This window comes from Bactrocera tryoni, chromosome 4, assembly GCF_016617805.1.
Source record: "Bactrocera tryoni isolate S06 chromosome 4, CSIRO_BtryS06_freeze2, whole genome shotgun sequence".
Taxonomy (NCBI): domain Eukaryota; kingdom Metazoa; phylum Arthropoda; class Insecta; order Diptera; family Tephritidae; genus Bactrocera; species Bactrocera tryoni.
The window spans coordinates 42,374,545-42,397,883 of record NC_052502.1 but is presented as its reverse complement, the minus strand read 5'-3'; the positions used below and the strand labels follow the sequence as shown (position 1 = coordinate 42,397,883).

General features: G+C 35.3%; 1 protein-coding gene across 4 annotated transcripts; it reads right to left on the bottom strand.

The window, feature by feature from the left end:
- Positions 1–50: 50 nt before the first annotated feature.
- LOC120774791 (annexin B11) lies at positions 51–23,339 on the bottom strand. 4 transcript variants are annotated; one of them, XM_040104572.1, is made up of 9 exons: positions 23,288–23,339; positions 7,290–7,367; positions 3,230–3,796; positions 1,913–2,053; positions 982–1,222; positions 686–915; positions 406–615; positions 269–337; positions 51–196 (listed from the first exon to the last, which is right to left on the bottom strand). In XM_040104572.1, exons 2-9 carry the CDS (start codon positions 7,299–7,301, stop codon positions 131–133), a joined length of 1,536 nt encoding a protein of 511 aa, XP_039960506.1. In that variant the 5' UTR covers positions 7,302–7,367; positions 23,288–23,339; the 3' UTR covers positions 51–130. The 4 variants fall into 4 exon arrangements, with proteins under 4 accessions (XP_039960506.1, XP_039960507.1, XP_039960509.1 ...); XM_040104573.1 differs by lacking the exon at positions 23,288–23,339 and adding an exon at positions 22,677–23,281; XM_040104575.1 differs by lacking the exon at positions 3,230–3,796.

Below are 23,339 nucleotides of genomic sequence, written 5' to 3'. Positions count from 1 at the left end.
CAATTAGCAAATTCACATCGAAAGAAGCAAAAATTAACCAACAAATACTGTTGTAGATTTCTAAGGCGTTTTGTAAGTGCTATTTATATATGTATATGTGTATTTGTGTTATAAGCGCTGATTTTGGTACTTAGGAGGAGCGTTGTTCACCGACGAGAGCGTATAATGCGTGCTTATAGTGACCAGATGTGTCACCCTGTGTGAGGAGAAAAAATAAGTCAGTTGTATTAGTAAAAAAATAATTATTTCGAAACAAGTAGGATGCTACCTTTATCCAACTCTTTAAGCTCTTGCCATATATACGCTCGAATTGAGCCTTAATATCAGCCAAGTCGATCTGAAAATAAAATTGAACCATATCATTAATGAATTTTCGAAAGAACACTTTTAAATGTATTAACTCACTTCGGAGCGCGTGATCACGACGCGTATCAGCTGCTTATCATTTGTACCAATGCCAGCCATGCTCTTGTGCAAGCGCGAGGCGAAGTATTCCGTTTTGTTGGTGACACACTTGTATATGGCTATCAATCCCTCCATTATATCACCCGAGAATTCTTTACGTACTGCCTTCTCCAATGTGTGGCCAGTCATTTTTTCATATTCTTGGAATATCTGCAGAGATAAAATACATAAAAGTGTATATAAATAGAAAGAACGAGTAAAGATTAGCTAAAGCACTCACCAAACGTAACTGTTGGTAGTTACGTTGACACAAAATCATGTTGAACATGCTCTCATCAGTGCCGACACGCAGTTCGCCTGCCTTGAGCAGCTCACGTGCATCCGACTGCGCTGCGACCGGGTCAATTTGACCGCTCTCATCACGTGCTGCTGTGCACAGCGACACTAAGAGACGCTTAAAGTTGCCAGACGTCTCCGACTTCAATTCTGATTCCAAATGGGCGCCGTACACTAAAAATCACAAAATTATTATTCTCTATTGACCTTTGCCGATTCGCAGTTCGGCTTTTTACTTACGGCGCAAGTACTGGTTTTTGATGGTGTGAATTTCCACATTCGATAAAGTGCATAATATTTCGATGAGCACCTCCTCGTCGGTGCCGATCCCCGCCATGGCGTCATTTAACTCCGCACAGTAAAAGTCAACAATTGGACGCAAGAGACCAACAAGCAACTTTTCAAAATTACCGCTAGTCTCGGATTTAACATCTTCGATTAGGTCTTTGCCAAAATGAGTTTTATATTGGCGTTGGATCTCCTGTAAGAACCAGAGAGAAAGCGGTTAATGTTAACGTGTTAAGCCTGTCTAGCATGTTGAAAAGGTTTAAATTTGTTGTTGATTTAAAGTATACCTATCTCGTGTAAACGAGAAAGGTCGGACTTTGAATATAATTCATCAGCATAAATTAATAAACGGGCTATTACTAAGTTTCTTCGATGCACAACTTTTGAAATATAATAACTTTTAAGCTTAAATAAGTTCCTCGTTTTGTTAAAAGCTTTCCGCTTTAACTTAGTAAAGTTCAAAACCACTTTGTTGGCCTAGCAAAGACAAAACTTTTCAATAACCTATGTATGTATATATTTTAATGAAAGCTTCAAAAACACACCCACACTTTTAGACCACTGAAGAAATAAATATTTCTATTATAGATAATGGAATATCTAATAGAATACACTACACTCTACAAACTCTCAAATGAGTGAATGCCACAATTTGGTGTCTGATGTTTAGTCCATTACTCTTTTAATAATATTTTGTTTAACTAAAAAATGCAAAAACAAACAACTTGTGCACATTCTACAATACTATATTTACACGAGACAGAAGCGGCATGCCAGAAATGGTCCTAAAAACGGAATTCCAATACAACTTTCTTACTGTTCAATGATTTCACTATCATGGACCTTAAGAAGATTAATTTCAAGACTATATTTTAGAGCTTACCTGTCTCTGCTCGTTGGAACGGCGGCAAATGATGTTAATTAAAGCATCTTCATCGGTTCCAAAACCTTTCATGGCTTTGCGCAAATCATGGGCATCCTTGACCGGATCGAATCCCTGTGCAGGGAGTACAGTTGGTGTGCCCTGAAATAGATAATACATTGTACTATATCCGATGCGATACCTATTTCACTTAGTATATATGGCAATCATATAATTTTAGCTTAAAAATAAATAATAAAATATAACCGCTACTTGAGCTATCAAAATGCAATTTTTTTCATTCTAATAACTTTTCGAAATATGTCTCATAGCAAGAATTTGACGCGCCAACGCTCGTGCTCCATGAAGTATAATTAGATGCTAAAATATGTTTGTGCATGCGTATTTTTGTATATAGCAAATCTGTTACTGTACGATTTTGAAAATGCAGAATGCGACGAATCGAACACACTATTGGCATAAATATAACAGACTGGCATAATCAAAAAGCAAGCGAAGAAACGTTAGAGATTTCCAAGGCTCAAAAAATATATAAGATATTGGTGCTATTAAAACAAGAATTGAAGGCGAAGCTATAATACCCTTCACAGCTGCATTTCTTATAGTATAAAAGAATAAAAAACTACTTTATTTCGATTTTAGTTGGTCAGTTTGTATGGCAACTATAAGATATAGTGATCCGATCTAAACAATTTGTTCGGAGATTATAGTAATGTTTTGGATAAAAATCCATGCCAAATTTCGTAAAGATACCTTGTCAAATACAAAAGTTTTCAAAACAAGGATTTGAGTTTGATTGGTCAGTTTGTATGGCAGCTAAGTATATGCTCTATCTGTCCGATATGGATTTTTTCGATAACCGAGCAGCTTTTTGGGGATAAAATGACATGTGCAAACTTACATATCGATAACACGAAGTCGAAAAGACTAGTTCGCATGAACACAGGCGGACCGACGGAAATGGCTAAATCGACTCAGCTCACCATGCTTTATAGGGAAGGAAAACTTAATATACCCTTTTATGGGTATAGGTAAATACTGAAGTAGTATTTCTTTCCTTCGAAAAGCGCACATATAGAAGTAAATATATTCCCGGATAAGTCAGTGAAGTGGTATAACCGCCAATTCTACCTCTACATGATGCTGCCAGTTCATTTGATTTATACCAGTTGGTTGTACGATTCGTCACATTCAAGTTACTTATTTCCAATATGAGACAAGCAAAGAAGGTTTTATTATTATTGCTTAAAAGCCTCAAAAGCAATCGTTTTTTTTTTTACTTTATACATATAACGATGTAGCACTACGAACACAAACCTCTCTTCGGGCAAACGGCTGATGTTGGTGCAGCATGTGGCCTTTCAGGTGGGCCAATTCTTGGAAGCAATGGGCGATATTGCCAGCTGGAGATTCATAACCGACCGACGTCGGCACCGGTGTATATCCATGTGTTGGCGCATAAGATGGATGCGTCGGCGGATGTGTGTAGTGTGGAGAGTGTGCGTTGCCGCCCATAGTGCCGTATGTTGGTGATCCCGTAGAGAACGGATAAGGCGCTTGTGCATGTTGGGGATTATGTGGGTATGATGAACCCGGATAGGGTGCATTAGATGGCGTATTAATTGGTGGATAGGGCGCATGATGCTGAGGAGTATGCGGAATATTGTTGGCGGGTGGGTAAGGAGTTTGATGATGTGGAGACAGTGGCTGATAGTGTAAGCTATTTTGCTGCGGCACATGTTGTGGCGAAGAGTGTTGTGTGGGGTGTTGTGGGGGCGCTATCCAACCAGCGCCGAATGGCACGCCAACAGGCGCACCAGGATTGGGATGGTTGTAACTATTGTTATATGGTGTATTGGATTTGGGTTGTGGCATGCCGGAACCCTACAAAAGATGTATGAATTATTCTATGAGAAACAGTTGGACCGCTGCGCTAGTAAGCGGCGATGTTTTACTGAATTTGATGGTGCTTTAATACTCATTCTACATTAAGCGGTTTCTGTAGTTAAGTTTAGTTCTATTTTGTCAATATATTCTTATACACACAGCTATGTACATTAAATTAGAACCGTTTTAAACAAGTGTAGCGGGAAGTGGCAAAGGATGTGATGTATGTATGTGTATATATCTAATAGGTGGGTTAGAAAATTCGTAATAGTTTGAAGAAAAAATGTTTCTTCCTATAAAATTTGATCTTTTAAATCGTTAAAGAGCGCTATTAAGCGCGACACACGGATTACAATGAATTCCTTTGGTATTTTGCTAGGAAATAATTTGGCTTTATTCACGTCGATAGCCTTTTCATTGAAGCGAAAATTGTTTTTCAACTGAATGTTTACGTCTGCGAACAGAAAAAAATCGCTTGTTGCTAGATCCGCTGAAAGCAATGATTGCGGAAACTTTTCAAAGCATTATTTCATTGATTTGTATCAATTGTGAGTTCGCATCGCTCACCGCTCTTTTGAAATTTCTCTTTAGTAAGGTTTGGCATTTCATCATGGAAAGATATACTATCCCACAACGAGTTGAAATTATTAAAATTTAATACCGAAATTCGGTGTCAGTGGCCGCAACTTTAAGAACAGGTTTTTCAATAAGAGCGCTACAAAAGTTTTTTAAATACAGGGTCCGGCACTCGAAGTGAAACCAACTTCAGATCGTTCGAACAACTGTCGCACTGGAATCATTTTCTAAATCATTTGCTAAATGACAATTCGGAGTATTGTTCACAAGTGTACCAAAGCGTTTTGCCAAAAGTGAACGCAGAAAAAAGTTATTAGCGATGGAATTCAAATGTAATAGTGTGATTGCCTTATATTTAGCTGGAAAACCACAGCCAGCAATTGCTCGTGAGCTCAAACACCTTAATGTGAATAAAGTTTTTGTTTATCGTACCATGACTCGTTACAATGATACTGGTAGCCTCGCAAAACGCCATGGAGGTGGTCATCAAAAGACTGCAACGTCACGTGAAATGTTTCGGAAAGTGAAGAAGCGACTTGAGCGACGAAGTGCCAATCCAATGGCTAAAGAACTGAAAATATCCGACCGCAACATCCGACGCATATTGAAAAATGAGCTCACGGTCAAGCTTTACAAGTTTCAAAAAGCCCATGATCTCACACCGAAGCAGCAACAAGTAAGACTTGAGAGAGCGAAGCAGTTGCTTCGCTTGGCCGAAAGCGGTCAAATTCCGAACATTGTATTTTCTGACGAAAAAATTTTTCCAATTGAGCAATTCGTAAACTCTCAAAACGATATGGTTTACTTGACCGACCGTTCATACGAGAATCTAAGTCATCGGTTGGCCACCAAGAGGCAGCACCCGCCACAAATAATGGTTCGGGCCGCTGTCACCGCAGATGGGCGCTCTCCAATTGTTTTCATCGAGCCTAGTGTCAAAGTAAATGCGACATATTATCGGGAAAGTGTTCTGGATGCTGCTGTGAAGCCGTGGGCAAACAAACATTTCGGTCGCAAACCATGGACGTTTCAACAAGACTCAGCACCGTCTCACAAAGCGCGAGTGAACCAAGAATGGCTGAAAAACAACGTTCAGAACTTCATTACGACCACACAATGGCTCTCGAATTCACCAGATGCGAATTCAATGGATTATTCTCTCTAAGCCATTTTGGAGAGCAAGGTTCGAAGAAAAAAATACACCAGTCTCAAGATGTTGAAGAAAGCCATTGTCCGTGAGTGGGCCAAAATACCGGCAAGTCACATTCGGGCAGCTTGCGATTCGTTTTTTGACCGTCTCAAGGCCATAGTTAAGGCAAAAGGTGGTCATATCGAGCAAAAGTGAATTGGTCCTGTATTTATGATTATTTTCACACATTTTGTACTTTAAAATAAATAAGAATAATTTTCCAAACCGAATTTTTGGCTTTTTAATTGGTTACACTTCTAGTGCCGGACCCTGTAAAACGGTTTGGGATATCAATGAAATTCTTTATTCGGTACATACTCGATGAGTCACCATGACATCCCGGAAAAATTACGGTTTGGTGCGGTTTATAGGCCGGCGACGTCATTGAGCCGTACTTCTTCCATGATGATCAAGACCGGCACGTTACTGTGAATGGGGATCGCTACCGCTTAATGTTAACCGAATATTTTTTGCCCGAATTGGATGGACTTGGACAATATGTGGTTCCAACAGGACGGCGCCACAAGCCACACAGCTAATTTCACAATTGATTTATTGAAAATCAAGTTTGGCCGTTAGACTATTTCGTGTGTGGCTACGTCAAGTCTAAGGTTTATCCCAAAAATCCAGCGGTGATTGATGAACTTCGTACGAATATCGAACGTGAAATTGCAGCAGTATCGGCCGGTTTATGCTTGAAAACAGACGAAAATTGGGTGCAGCATCTTATGCAAAAAAAAATTTAGTTCCATACATAAATGGCATCGGATGTACAACTTTCACAGGAATTTGTAGCGCTCTTATTGAAAAACCCGTTACTTCCTTATTTACATTTTGACCGTTTCGTTAAATCATAAAACATATGGATTAGATTTAGTGTCAACCTTTTATAGAAACAATACGAACTTTTTAGTGTTAAGTTTTCCTGATACCACAAAGAGACAAAGATTAAAAGTTTTAGTTATATAATTCCTAAACATATTATTAACAGTACCTTTTTAAACGTCAAACGTCATATGACAATGAAAATAATGCCGGAATCTCAATTACTTTAACCATAACTTTGAAAATAATTTGAATTTTGAAACGTTTTTTGGGCGAAATATTTTCAATTATCGAAATATAGCCAAAAAATGTCGATGTTTTTTTTTCGAATTTCTGAATTAGAATTATCAGACGATTAAAGTGAAGGCGGAACCAAATGCCACTTACCAATCCACACCAATTCAACGATAATAAAATCCATGCACGGATTTATGTACATAAACTTGAGTATATAGATTACAACAACATTATTTTCGAAATATGCTGGATGTGGTTTTAATTTAAATAATTCCAGGAATTTTGTTTGCGCCAAAGTGAGGATGTGCGTGTATGTATAATTACGTCTGCAATACCGCAGAATTATGCAGAATTATATATAATATATTCATATGTACATACATACATACATATATACAATTGTATTTCAATGCAGTTCTGGAAATGATTACTATTTTCTTATAACAAAATACTTTTGCAGTTAGTAAGTACTTTTGTGCATATATGACTTATGATATGCATATATGGTACATATGTACATATATACATATACATACGTTATACGTATACGTATGTATATGTAGATAAACAGAACTTAAAGTTTAAGTTAGTAAGCACGATGCAAATTCAGAGCATGTAATCGCTAAAAAAATTTGAAAAATTAGAAAAAGTTGTATTACTTACGAATGGATACATTTTAAAATATTGCGTTTCCTCCTTTTTGCCAAAAATGCTTCAAAGCTCTAGTCACTGGGAATTTAGCTGTAAAGCAATGAGAAACAAGAACATTTCATATTTACATAAATGCGGTGTAAACAAATATTTATTGTTTGTGATTATATCTGCTAGCCGAACTATCGCACTAATTACACGAGCGCTGTCAATAGCTCGGTAGTTAATTACTTATCGCCAAGTTCACTTAAGTTTATTGTCAATGCAGGCACACTATGCATTTGCAAACACTCACACATACGCGTGTATATACATATGTATGTATGTACATATGTATGTGCGGCTATATGAGCGTTATAAAGCTTTAAGGTGTGTTTGAAAGAGTTTTGTGAAAATATTCATTGCACCGTTTGCCGCCGCTGGCCGCGTTGCCAACGTGGTGCATGGCTGCAATACATTTTATTTGAAGTTAGCTTTATGTATGTGTGTGTACATATGTACAAGCGCATGTATGAGTCACGTGTTTGTGTTCGATTTTTGTGCGAGTCAATGCTCTTGCAGTCACGCATTCTTTGTTGTTGGACACTTCCGCTGGGCTAGCAGCCGGTTTTAATCTGTCTTGCCTTTGTCATTCACCTTCGCCTCTCTCAAACCATATTTCTGCAGTTACTATGACGTTATGCACATTACAGTAGAGGCCCGCTAATCCGGACATGGCCTAATCCGGATTCCACTGTAATCCGGACAGGGTTAAAAAACTCAAAATTTCTATTATGTCCCTTGTAATCCGGACCGACATTCTCTATCCGTATTCTCTAATCCGGATCACGTGTTTATTATTCACTACATTCGCTTTTATGCTTTATTGGTTTAAGTTTTTTTTTGTTTTTTTGGAACATGTGTATTATTTGTTATAACAAACAAACAGAAATTTATAAATATTTTTTCATAATACATAGTGCTGATATGTCTTTGGTAATCCGGATTTCCTTATATTCCGGATAGGGGCCGGTTTTAATTGATCCGGATTAGCGGGCCTCTACTGTATTGACGAGTCAATACATATGTACGTCGCCAAGAAAAACTCTTGAAAAGCATTATTTTTTGGAGGGGTATATATCTACATATATACACACATACATACATATGTATATGTATTTTTTTGGTATTTTTATATAATATTATAATCAATGTAAAATTCATATGTAATTCTTATTAAGACGTTACATGGGTTTCCTCGGGTAAAAAACTAGCTTTTTTCAACATTTTTTTTCTGCTATAAAAAATTAAATATTTATTAGAGTTTTTTATTGTTACAAACATACATTATTAGCGAAGAAATTCTGAAATTTTTGGAAAAAAATTTAGACTCGGCCATTGCGCCGCGTTTTCCGGTGACCCTTCGGAAAAACATGCGCCTGCGTTGGCCGGATAACTCCTTACAGGAACATCTAAAGTGAAAAATGCGTGCTTAAGTTAAAAACTTAACTTAAAACGTGGACGAAGGTAAAAAGCTGAAAATTGGATTTTTGGAGACATTTAAAAAAATAATTTAATTTCAGTGAAAATTTGTAATCGAAAAAAGATCTTTCGTCAAAGTCTTGAAGAATTTTATCTCAAAGACCTATGTAAAATTTAATGAAGATCGGTTGAGAAGTTCTCGAGAAATCTTGACAACCGACTTCAAAAACACAGTTACGAGAAAAACGCGTTCAAAGACGGCGAACTTAGCTTAGCCAGCCTCGAGCGCACAAGTTCTCAAGGCTGTATATCAGTACCTATTACTCGGATCAAAATTTAGGACAATATTCAAGATATTTTTTTCCTTATCTTGATGTTTTTTCGCTTAGTAAAAAAAAAAAAAGTCTAGGCAATATTTCTTAAAATAAATAAAATGTTTACTTTATTTTTTTAGTAGTTTATGGCCAGAAGTCTGGAGTTATTGGGGAAAATTTATGTAAAATAAAAACAAATAAAAACAAATAGAAATTGTAATTCTTAATTTTTCTAAATTTGATTCATCAAAATCGGACAAGTGGTTCGCGAGTTATGTTAAACTACGTTTTTGCGTTTTTGTATGTTAGTTGTAACAAACATGAAGATAAGGAAAAAAATTAAAAGATCATAAAAAAACTGACACATACGAACGCCAAACCCTTTGAGGGTTTTACTATACAGACCTAGTACCATCACCCTGACTTGGAATTTCTCACCCCCCAGATTAGCTGTTGTACTGTGTAATGGAATAATTTTTTTAAATTTTGTTTGTAAAATTTTTAAGGAGTTGCCAAGTAAATGGTACATCATTAACAGCTGGAGCTATCGCAGAAGCAACGACTTTAAATTAAGCTAAGGATGTGCCACCATCCATAATGAGTGTGCAATATACGGCGTCTTGTGATATGCTTAAAAACTACCGATAGTTAAATATATGTACATTGAGTAAACAGCGTTTTATCAGAAAAAAATGTAACGATCTGTTCATCTGGTTCTATTAGCAGAAACATGTAGTATTTCCCCGACTACTGTGGCAGCAGTTAAGATCACAAAAGAAGTACTGCTTCGAAGTGCAGCTTTATTTAGAGAGGTGTGCATTAAATCCGATATAGCGGAATCGCTGAAAAGTGATGAGCGCGCAACAAAGGGCTCAGCTGGTCTGTTGCTTTTTAGCACGTGCCCTGTGAACATTGTGTGAGCTTAGTTAGCATTGGTTAACAAAAAACAACTGTTGAAGAGTGATAAAATGTGATCAAATTGGAACGTAAGAGGTCTTACTATCCACACAAAAATAGGTATCGACTAATTGGACACTGTCTTACTGTGTCTCACCAGCTACATCTTGAATTATCCAATTTTTGTAAGATTATGGCTGAAGTACCTCATTAGTCACACCATCTTCGAACCTGGCATAGCGGCTGAAATTGACATTAGCAGCTCAACAAATTTTTAGCAGCCTCAAGGCGCTTTTTTAATATGCGACGGTCTTCTAGCGATCCCAGTTGGGTTATTCATGACTGTCAGTCTGATTACCTAACCTACCTTATCAATACAATCAAGTCCTTCCGATCATATTATCATTGTCATGCTGAATATCAAATCGGAAATCTCAGGCAAATATAAAAAGTATTAAAACAGTACATCAGCAATTTCAAACGGATACGAATTATACCAAAAAACTCTACTTCTAATCCTTGGTAACGTGAAGTCATTGGTATGCGCATTACTTAGCATAGAAAAATTACGAGCATAGAAAATTTACGAGTTCTTAAAAAAAAATGGAACATTTTGGCATGATGAAACGAAATATTTGTACAAAATTGTCATATATTGGGACAACATTTTCATCGAGGAAGGAAAACACTATTATTTTTGGCACATGCTTCACTTTAGCTATAATATGACGATTTTATAAAACAATCAGAAGATTTGTCAAAACCTCTGGGTACAATCGCTCGATTGTTAAATAAATCACTAAATGTATTTTACGATCTTTTAATAAAAAAGAGTTTATGCTTTATTTAGAAACCAACCACTTTAAATTTCCAGACTTCGGCCCACTTATCTATAAAGCTTGCATCAAAAAACTCTCGCAAATCTCAAAGTCCAAAACCTTCCTCTTAGTGAGCATACATATGTATGCACTAACAGACAATGCATTTTAATGAATTAGCACATTTGTTGTAAACGTTAAAAATCGGCAGGAGCTAGATCCATTTTGTCGATTAGGTCAATGTTAATGCAAAAATGCAAAATTCATTTCGCATACTTTCTGCGGGGTGCTCACTTTATTAGGTATGTCAAAATAATTGCCCATTTATTGGCGGTGTATGCACACCCCACAGCGCAGTGGCGGCAAGCAACAGGTTGTGATAGGCGGCAATGATGGCACTGCTGATAGCTTTCTAAATGAATAATTAGAAAATTTCCGTATGCAGTATCGAATTTGACACGCAAGCGTTAAATATACCTGCACGAGAACTCAATTTTCTGTATTCTGAAAAAAACACACACATATGTACATAAGTACATGTGTATTATCTGTTATTTTCGGTATATGCGAATTGTTTTCGTCGAAATTTTTGCGAGGAATCGGCCACATGGCCCACTATCGGTGAGGGAAGCAAGAAAGTGAAGCTATTGGCGTCTCGCCAGCTTGCACTTGCTTGCTTGCTTTCGGTCATTGTTTTTTTGGTAATTTGTTAGTTTACTTTACTTGCCTAGTGGGGGTTATTCACCAATTACTTTCATTATATGAGACATAAATTGGAATTATTGACTTTGCTAGAGAAATAACTGTGGAACTAGCTGTCAAAGTAAACATCTGACATAATAATGTCAGCGCGTGAAATGAGCTTTCCAAAAAGGTATAGCATGACCCGATGCGACGAATAAAACTAGAACTACGCGCTTTCAGCGCCAACTAGCGAAAATACCGCAAGACTTTTTTGACATATTATACCATCCCGAGCCTACAATCATAACATTGTTTGAATATCGAGAAAATTGATTTCTGAAAGTCCAGTTTTATTGCGTAAACTTACAGGCTTAAATCACCTTTTATGTAGATGGTGTTCATGTCGAAGTCATTAAGCAATCCATACCTTTTAAAAAAGAGTTAGAGTCAATGTACCTTCGATATCAATCATCTGAATGATAATTGATTCCATCAGAATAGGCAACAAGATAGAGAGTGCGTGAAAGTGCCAGTTCATTGAACTAAATATTACGTTGGAAATTTCTTTTATTTTTAGGTAACTCAACCACGACCAGTTGGATACCAAAACAAGAAAAAACGTTAACTTCGGTTGCACCGAAGCTAAATACCCTTCACAGGTGCATTTCTGTTAGTAACTATGTGTTCAGTTTGTATGGAAGCTATATGCTATAGTTAACCGATCAGATCAATTTCTTCGAGGATTACATTGTCGCCTTAGAAAATAATATATACCAAATTTCGTTAATATATCTTGTCAAATGTGAAAGTTTTCCATACAAGCATTTGATTCCGATCGTTCAGTTTATATGGCAGCTATATGTTATAGTGGTCCGATATCGGCCGTTCCGACAAATGAGCAGCTTCTTGAAGAGAAAATGACGTTTGCAAAATTTCAAAACGATATCTTAAAAAGTGAGGGACTAGTTCGTATATATACAGACAGACAGACGGACATGGCTAAATCGACTCAGCTCGGCATACTGTTCAATTATATATACATATACTTTATAGGGTCTCCGACGATTCCTTCTGGGTGTTACAAACTTCGTGACAAACTTAATATACCCTGTTCAGGGTATAAAAAGGTCTCACAAATATATGTAAACATATTTTCACTATAACTCTCGATTCGTCAGTGGCTCTCTTTATCAAAGCTCCACTCAACTTTACTTTCATTTGAAATATTATGTATGTATGTATTTCGTTTTTTCTACCCTGGAAATTCGAACCAGCAATGCTTCTGTAATATCAGTGGTGTTTGTCAATGTTCTCTATAAAATTTCAGATAAAAAACTTCAACATAAAAACCGAATAATTATATTTTAATCACTCCTATCAGAAGTATATTTCGTGAGTACTCGTGAATATGTTGAAAATGTTGAAATTATAACCATGAAAGTAAACAGCATTAAAAATGATTAATTGTTCGCGTAAATGTGTATTACATTTACATATGTATAGTATGTATATGTATGTAGTATATAGTACATCTGTTTTGTCTGTAGAGATGGCCATACATTTTCAATGACTCATCTAAGTTGGTCTAGTTAATGACAAAATATTTTGATACCACTGTAGTGCTTGCTTAAATGAAATTACGACTTACTTCTCAAACATTTTTTACAAATGGAACACACTTTCACCATAAACTTAACTGCTTGTCGTTTTTTCGAATAACCCGAAAATTCATCTTCAAACATATAGTAGTGTGAACAAACTGTACATTCGTACAGTGTGCGACTTTTGTGTAGCCAGTCTTAAAGTTAGAAGAAATTTCCTGAGCAAGCGACGTCGCATGTGGTGTAGGTGCAAAGTTCAATCTTCCGACTAGAATAAGACTCTCATAAACACAACTCAAGCATTCTCATAACAGTCACAGACTTAAAGTAGCTCTTGAGCTGGGCGAAACAAAATTTTAGATGGCCGGATTATGAATAGCCATATTAATAACATAACATTGGCGAAAATAGTCTACCAGGATTTAAGGAGTAATTTAGTTGACGAATCTGTAATGATATAAAATGAGTTTTCATAAACTAAAACTTAGAAAAATAAGTTGGCTGTATTTGAAGACTGGGAAAAAATAGAAACAATTTCTTCGGAGATTACATTGTTTCTTTAGAAAATAATTTATACGTGAATATATCTTGTCAAATGTAAAAGTTTTCCATACAAAAACTTGAATCCGATCATTCAGTTTGTATGGCAGCTATATGTTATAGTGATCCGATATCGGCCGTTCCGACAAATGAGCAGCTTCTTGAAGAGAAAATGGCGTTTGAAAAATTTCAAAAGGATATATTAAAAACTGAGGGACTAGTTCGTATATATACAGACAGACAGACGAACAGACGGACAGACAGACGGACATGGCTATATCGACTCAGCTCGACATACTGATCAATTATATATACATATACTTTATAGGGTCTCCGACGCTTCCTTCTGGGTGTTACAAACTTCGTGACAAACTTAACATACCTTGTTCAGGGTATGAAAATATTTAAGAAGCTCGTGTTAAAATGTAAGACTAATCGGTATAGCCCTTTTCAAGTAATGTTGGTCACCGACTTTGAAAAAAACACGTTTAAAGTTTGGATCGCACTTCCAAGCACTCTGAAACGCTTTTTCAAATTTGAGTGTAACTTCGAAAATATTCACCGCAAAGTTATGAAATTCTCTGTAATTTTTTAAATATATGCACATTAAGAAAATAAAATATAAGGGATCGATTTTTTGAAAATTCTAACTGTAAAACCTTATATTACCTTGCTAACTGTAAAACCTTATGCCTTGCCATTGAAGATTTTTGGGGCATCATGACTACGTATCAAGTTGGAACCAATACTTATCTTCACAGAGCCTAAAAATATTAATTTTGCATAAGTTTTTAGAGCTGGATGAAGGCACACTACACAAATTAATCGATGTGCTCCATACGGCAATATTTCATTTAATAAATGGTAGTTTTCATGAAGACCACAATTCATGTGTGGCTAAGCTGAGTTTTGACCACTGTAAAGTGTTTGATGCACGCAAAACAGTTTTCCATATACAAAGAACACATACATATGTACATAAGTGTGTATGCATGTGCATGGAGAATAAAATAACATTTTCATTGTGTCTACGTTTCCACATGTACATTCCTAGTTTACTTATGGAGCTTCTGCGAAAATAAGTAAATACGTGCCCGCTCGAATATGATTGTGAATAATTATTAACTCAATTTTTGAAAAGATTACGCTACTAGAAAATTAGTTTGTAAAAATAATATATTATAGATTTTGTATGTATAGATCTTTACAAGCAAACGCGTCAGCAAAGAAATCGCAAACTGTATGACAGACATTTATTTCTTGTGGCGGACGCGTTTTCGGTCAGCGAAATGACGTGGTCCGCACACTTAAAAGACAAATTAATATGTACATAAGAACACACAACAATGCTTATAATCATATTAGCCAGAGAGGCGTCTAATGATGACGTGTCCACCGGAGCAAAAAAAACGAATTATATACATATGTATGTATGTATAGTATGAAAATTAAAAGCAAAAGTTAACATTTGGAAAGAGCACATAGGCCAAATCATGACACGCCGGCAATATTGTCAGAGAGGCTGTAGTTTTTTTTTATTCTTTAGCTATGTACGTATACGTATGTACATACAGTATATGGTACACTCATTTCATAATTTTTATATATGATACATAAGTACATACATTCATATTTGTTTAAACCTGCGTGATGTCACTGTCTTTTCTAGCGATAACAGCTTCAATTGGAAATTCCTACATACATATGTGCAAGTAAATACACATGTATGTATGTATGTATTTTTAATATATTTATCACGCGAACAACGTCTGTTGTAGGCGCCCGTCTGAGTAATTCCCAAAGCGGTTCGGTGATTCAGTAGAGCACACAATGAATTGAGAACTTGTGAAATTCGCGATCTGTATCTGCGTTGTAGGTGTAATTGACTGCAACACCTCTGAGCAATTTTCACTTCCTCTAAAATAGTGCATTACTAAGGGCGTTGATAGTATTTTTCAAACTCAATTTTGATACATATGTACGTATTGAAAACTTTTGAGACTGCATTTGCTACACTCAAACGCATGCCATGAATATACAAATGATGAGCACTATTAACAGGCTTACTCAGTTATACAATATTGGATAAATCTAAACCATAATATAAGACGTCTTTTAAAGCTGATGTTTTTTCCTAAAAGAAAATAATTAACAAGAAAAAACTTTAACTTCGGTTGCACCGAAGCTAAATACCCTTCACAGGTGCATTTCTGTTAGTAACTATGTGTTCAGTTTGTATGGAAGCTATATGCTATAGTTAACTGATCTGAATAATTTTTTGAAAGTTTTCCATACAAGCATTTGATTCCGATCGTTCAGTTTGTATGGGAGCTATATGTTATAGTGGTCCGATATTGCCAGTTCCGACAAATGAGCAGCTTCTTGAAGAGAAAATGACGTTTGCAAAATTTCAAAACGATATCTTAAAAACTGAGGGACTAGTTCGTATACATATATACAGACAGACAGACGGGCAGACGGACATGGCTAAATCGACCCAGCTTGATATACTGATCATTTATATATGTATATACTTTATAGGGTCTCCGACGATTCCTGCTGGGTGTTACAAACTTAATATACCCTGTTCAGGGTGTAATAAAAACTTGATCCGTATATTAATAAGGTTTTATAATCACTTACAATAAAGCCAAATAATTGCTATTAATTTCTTCTGAATTTGTAATGCTTCGTCGAAAGTGTTTCATAGTAGTCAACAATTCAATATTCTAACTTAATCACCCAACTACAGGTATATTGGTGTCAACATTACGTTTCCGCGGTTAGAAATTGTTGACTTTGAAGAACTGCGATATCGAATACGCCTAGTTTCTATCTTTATTCTATATCTAACAAGTTCTGAGAATCTTAAAAAATGTTGTTTGAGAGCAGAAGAGTAAGCCGGATCAAGTCACTAGGAAGCAGGTCGAAGATGTATTAGTGAGCACTAACGGCCTATTACTCCTAATAGTCTGAGAATTGAACTGATCTCCTTTTCAGAGAAAAAAATTCCACACCGCTATTATTGTACAAGCGTATATCGCAACTGATATAAAACTGATCATTAAGTCTTCTGCCTATTTTGTCCATTGATATATTTGAGAATAACACAGTTTTCAATTTCTGAACCGTTCAATCAATTTGGGTTTAGTAAAAGCTTGCCGGAACAGATGTCTTCTTGGGCGATCATGGTTTGCAAAAAGATATTACTACACAACCTTATTCATATTTTCCAGAAATAATCTGGTAAAACTTGCATTCAATATTTTATTCACAAGTCAAGATTAATAGTTAAGAGATTAGATTTTATTTGAAGAGATTAGGGAAGAAGATTGAGTTCAGTAATCTTTGTTTATCATTCATATCAATTCCAATCTGCTCCTTCCGCTCCTAATAGTAATAGTGATAATAGTAATTAAATTTTTTGAAAACTGTTTTATTCTATCGCTTTTTCAATAATTTCTATTGGTAATACATAGCAAGTAGATGGATAAAAAACTACCGTTTAGATATTAGCCATAGTATGGTCATTTTGGTAAGTAGTTTTCAAACATTTACTCAAGAGAATTAAAAACAAGTAATAAAGAAAAAATTACAATACGAGTTCTGATGCGGAGATACTGCAAACTTTGGAAAATCGAGAATAGTGTTCAACGGCAAAAATATATGCTGGAATTCAGAAATAACTAGCTTTATCGGGTTTTTTATTTTCAAAAAGACAAAACTATTAGCTACCTATCACAAACCTAGTGCTGTTGCGAGATGTCACCAGGCATATAAGTATACATATATATTTCTAGCTTTTAGATATGCTTATATTTACACATACATATGTACATATAAACCTAAACAATTTCAATCAGAATGATAATAATTTGGCACGCAATATTTCGTGAAAATAGAAGTTTTGTAACTAGATGTACCTATGAATAAGCATGTGCCCATCCTCTGCTAAATGAAATGATATCACATAAATATAATTATAATGATATATCTGGTGAAACTATAGAAAGCCAGTAGAGAGAAACATTAATTATTGATTTTTTTTTTTTTTCAAAAATCTGCCAAAGTAAATTCGTAAGGCGTTCTAGCAATATTTTATCATCCACATGCGTTATGTAACTCTTGAAGATATAAGTATGTATTCTGGATGCTGAATTTATTTCCCACTTCTTTCAAATATTTGAACCAATTTTTTCCAAAGCTTTCAGAGGCCAAAATAAAAGTTGGACTCCTTTCAAGCTCTCAAATTAAAAAATTATGACTTGTGACAATTTCAAAAAGTTAATGAAATTCGAAAGACGGTACCAAGGCCATTATACAGAAAGCATGATTGGGGATTGTTTGCAGAGTTTACTAAAAGAAACTTCTACGGGAAATTACGGTTCATTTTTCAATATTAAAAATCTTTTTTAAAATGTACATATCGTCGCCTGAAATGCAAAATAACGTAACAACAATTTCGTAAATTTACAGTGGCATAAATGAAACACGAAATAAAATTAAACCTGAGTGAAAAAAATTTAATATTGGTTAAAATTGGTTTATATCTGATCGCAGAACCTGAAAATGTTGGACATATGTATGTATGTAATTTGAAGTAGTGAATCATAATCAATAAGACACTCAATTTCGAATTTTTTGATGATACGTTATTTTGCATTTCAGGTGACGATATATTGTAAGAAAAAATTTCTTAACAAATTATTTATATGCAAATTATTGTTTATTTTTGTTTCGTTGAATTTTTTAATTTTTTATACATGAAAGCAAATGTTAATTGGTATTTTTTGAGAAATATGGAAAATGAAATATGGTCAGTGTTGGCCTTCTGTAAAATGTTTTTATATTTTTTAAGCTTTCCTGAGCGGTTTTATTTGAGCCTTTCATTATCTTATAACCTAAACCGAACTTAAGGGGTTCTATACAGTCAGAATTTTAAAAAATCGATTTTTTTATTTTATTTTTCCATATACATACATACATAAGAATACACACAAAAAATTTCATGTCGTTCCGGAAGTTTGAAATGGCGTTTTAGAGTGCTTGGAAGAGCGAACCAAACATTAAACTCGTTTTTTATACGTTGTTCACCTAACGGTTGTACGTACATAAAACTAAGCGAGATAGATATATGTAGGGTTATATACATATATATACATATATAAATGATCAGAATGACGAGAAATGTTGAAAACCTGTTGACTGTCTGTCTGTCCGTCCCTCCGTCTTGAGTAAACATTGAGATATCTTTATGAAACTTGGTATGCGGGTTCCCTAGTAGAAAAAAAATTACGAGTTCGTAGATGGGCGTAATCGGGCCACTGCCACGCCCACAAATCGTCATTAACCAAAACAAACATATAAAGCTACAATAACCAAATGTGCTGTACGCAAATACTATAAAAACTCCTACCGACAATGTAAAAATGGATAAAGCCGGAAGATAACTCCACTCACTCTCCATATAGCGGTACTTTTCAAAACTACTAAAAGCGCAATAAATCAATAACTAATTACGCCAGAGATATTGAATTTTACCTCCGAGATGGTATGAGAGGGCTTTATGGAAGGCGTGGCACCGCCCATATTTTTGTGAAAACACATATCTCGGGACCCCATCGACCAAATTCAACCAAATTCGGTACGTAGTATTCCTCGAACATTCTTATTTTACGGTAGGAAAATGGGCGAAATCGGAACTATAACCAAGTCTACTTCCCATACAACACAATTTTAAATTGCACTTGATTCGTTCACTTTCCAATACACAAATTAAGAATTAATTAATATAAAGCGATATAATTTTGCACTAATAATTCCTTGCAAGTATTCCACCTCATGACAAAAAATTATCCAATTCCAACAAAAACTGTTGGAACTGCTCCTAGGTACCGAAAATGTGGACCCCTGTATCTATAGTGGACTTTTGATCGAAAATATCAATCAATGTGTGAGATGTACAATTGAAATTTAGACAGAATCTTTTCCTGACGATAGTAATTCTGTGTATCAAAAATTGGTTGAATCGGTTCAACACTTCCCTGAGCCCCCATACACCTAATATTTATACAGATTTTCCAACTTCCAGGTGACTTTATTCTGCATATGTACATATATCGGCCAATATTTGAGTTATCTCAATGAAAAGTGTGCCTAAAATACATATATACAATTGGGCGAAGCTTAACCTAGTCCCCATCTAACTAATATCAGGATTTTCGAACATCCTGCTGACTTTGCTCCATATGATTGGTGATTGTTCGTGAGGTACCTTAATGAAACACAGGGAGCATTTTTTAGTAGGTGGCATGGTAATAGTTAATAGATAAAATCGGGTCGACACCCCCCAACTACTATATACTACATATGTACAATGATTTTCGTATTTCTGACAAAACTTAACCGTTGGTTGACGTTTTACAGCTTAAGGTATTTCCCTGGCTGCAAGTTGCAAGAATATAAAATGTTCGGCACCCGAACTTAGCGCTTCCTTACTTGTTCTCATTACTGTTAATGTCGTCATAGCTCGCAAAATATTTATTCAACTGTTCACACGTGCAGACAACAGCCACTTTCTTTTTGTTTCTTTTTTGGCGGTCGTCACCATCTCGACAAATAGAAATTAAGCCCGTTAAACAAGAAGGTGTGGTGAAGCGACATTGAGTCGCCGTGCTCATTGACATTTGGTTGTAGTTGTTCAAAAATGAATGAAATTGTACCAATCTATGAAAACGAAAATTTGGTGACGTAGTCTTATAAGCTTCGGGCTAAAGTTATTAAGTGCAGTCTACCCATTTTAGTATATTTGAGATAATGTATGAATTGTATAATCTTATTAAATATATATAATTGTAATATGTAATTTCATATAATTTTCTCCGTTTGGCAAGATTTCAATTTAGCCGTTCCAGTATTTCAACACCTAGCCAATGCAGTCAACTTGATTTAGGACCTCAACTTGAAATGAGTGTCCACAGCTCTATTCTTTTGGGCTTTACTATATACGTTTTATTTTCAAGATTTTTATTTTGGGATAAAAGTATTAGTTTTTGGACTGAAGGGCTTCGTATCCTTAACCCAAATTTTTTTAGGAGGAAAGTTCAAACCAGTGTGCCCAAAGCTAGCTAAATCATTAAGAAAACTATATTCACAAAAAAGGCGTGGTTGCCACTTGGACTATAGCAAAACTCACGTTATATTTATTGTAAGTTCTTTAACCGGCTACATAACATAAAAGACTGGTGGTTTACGACGGCCTAACCAATCATTTTGAAAGCACATGCATATTAGTTTATTATCAGATTCTTCAATGTGGAACCTTGTGTGATATGCAGATTGGTATTCAGAAAATTATTAATTTGTCTAAATTTAATTATTGATTAAGTTTTAAATATCAAGTTCTCTAAAGTCATTAAAATTGTTTTCTATAAAAAGCTGATATTGGAATCTAAGGTTCTTTCTATACTACTCCATGGTATTCTCTCTCTCTCTCTCTCTCTCTAAGAGTGGCTCAGACATATAAACGAACGCATTATGTATGAATGTATGTATGTACATATGTACAAATATGAATAAGTAGCATATGCAATAAAAATTGATATAAAATAGAGGTGGGCAAATAAAAAGGCAATGAATTCAGACAGAGAGTCATGTGATGAGAGAAAACACGAATATACTATCTAAAGGGAGTTGTCAATGGGTAAAAAAAAGAGGAGATGAATAAAGCTAAAACACAACTGATCAAATATCGAAATGTAAACTGATCTCGTTATAGTGAAAATGTGCATACGCACCTATCAAGAGGGTACTCTAACATGGATTTGTGTTTGTACGAATATCTGATATATTGCAGTTTAGACCGCCTTACGTATTACGGGGCATCTCGACAGGATAAAATCTATGTCTTGCGAACTGTCAAATCTATTGCTATTGCCATTGCCAAATCTGTATGTGGGCATTTGTTATCATAAGATAATCATTTGCGCAAAGGCGTAGGGTAGGTAGGTTCGAGCTGATGTAGCGCATGCTTTGAGCTCTTGAAAAATTTATTTTATCATTTGCGAAGGTAGCATTTGGGTAGGTAGCTGATGTAGCCCATGTTTTGAGCCCTTGAACTGTTTAAATCTTTTATGTGGAAAATAAAAAAAAAGGATAAAGATCCTTTTGTTTACAAATGTATTTCTGGGAAAAATGAAATAATAACAAAGGATAAAGATCCTTTTTTTTTACAAATGTATATTTCTGGGAAAAATAAGAATTCATATTTTTGGACTACTATGTCATAATTGTGGCATACACTTTATATACCAATTAAAACAATAAATTTAAAATGAGCAATGATATTTTGATTTTCGCTAGTATAAGTTTATTATATTTAAAATTTCGCGTACTCCCAACCCAATTTGCATAATTTTTCTGTGAATTAACAATATTAAACTAAATATTAATTTTTTGAAAAAATGTTATTCTGAAAATGTACTGTATTTCTATAATATAACACAACCGTCTTAATACTCGCTCTTCTAATTTTCATATTACCGAAATGAAAATGCCGTCGGCATATGTGCAAATGGGATATGTTGCCTCTTCGAAATTTTCATAGAAATGAAAACTGCGCTGTCAAACTGCTGAAGTGACAGCTTATAGCTTACGATATATGGCATACGAATTAGTTTGCGATATATTGTAAGATATAAGCAATGTGGAGTCTCCACAGGCAATAGGCACGGCAATACAGTTCGCAAGACATAGATTTTATCCTGTCGAGATGCCCCGTTAGCGAAGCAAATATGTACTATAGCGGAGTATATAAATCTCTATATTTATGTATACACTTGTGCAAACATACATATGTATACATTCATATGTATGTATGTATGTATGAAGTTTCGAAACATTCAAATAATTTTCACACGATCACGCACAATGGCCTTCAAACTGTGCGCCGCTTTGCAGATGGAGCAATTCACACACTCCCGATGAATTGTGAGTTTGCAAGTGACCTTGATGCAGTAAACGAGTGGCGGTATTTATGGTAAGAGCCATAAATATTTTCGAAGCGGCTGCGAGTGAAAAACTTACATTTCCAATTAGCAGTAAAAAATTTCAGTTGCAGTGAAAGTCCCGCAAATGTATATATGTATGTAGAAAGTTTGCTCGTTTGCTTGGATTGCAGTGGTTGAGTATTCGAATAACTTATGAGGTGTGTGTATAGGCACAGTAGTGTGAATAAACTTCGTTTAGCTTTTAGATGGAAATACAAATAATACCAGCTGTATTAACAATAGAAACACGCACGCACTGAGCTTCACTTAAAGCGTTTTATGCACAGAATTATTATTATCTTATAATACACGACTATGTGTATGTATGTACATATGTATGTATACGACTTGTAGTCAAAGAACAATCGCGATATTTTATCTTTTCCACACTTTTCTTTACTTCTTTGTTATTCTGTTGTTGTTGCACATTAAGAGCGATCTACGTTTCCTTTTATGCTGGTTCGTCTGCAGCTCATACACAATCACACGCACACATAGAAATTATATTTTTACTTGAGGTTGAGTGGCTTAAAACCGGTAGATATAGTAAATATTACTACCCACAAGAATTACTTTCAATTAAACAACAAAGCGGCGAAAATTATTATTTCTTTCAAACATCAATTGACGTATAACCAAATGCCTTACCGACAAAACTGACCAACCGTCTCACTCGAAAGTTGTTAGTGAACTGAAAACA

Bases quoted from the DNA above. Each gene is read 5' to 3' on its own strand.
- LOC120774791 (XM_040104572.1), bottom strand. The intron at 916-981 runs GTAAGTAAAAAG...TGTGATTTTTAG, and splicing joins CAAAAACCAGTACTTGCGCC to TGTACGGCGCCCATTTGGAA. The intron at 197-268 runs GTAGCATCCTAC...CTCCTCACACAG, and splicing joins GCTTAAAGAGTTGGATAAAG to GGTGACACATCTGGTCACTA.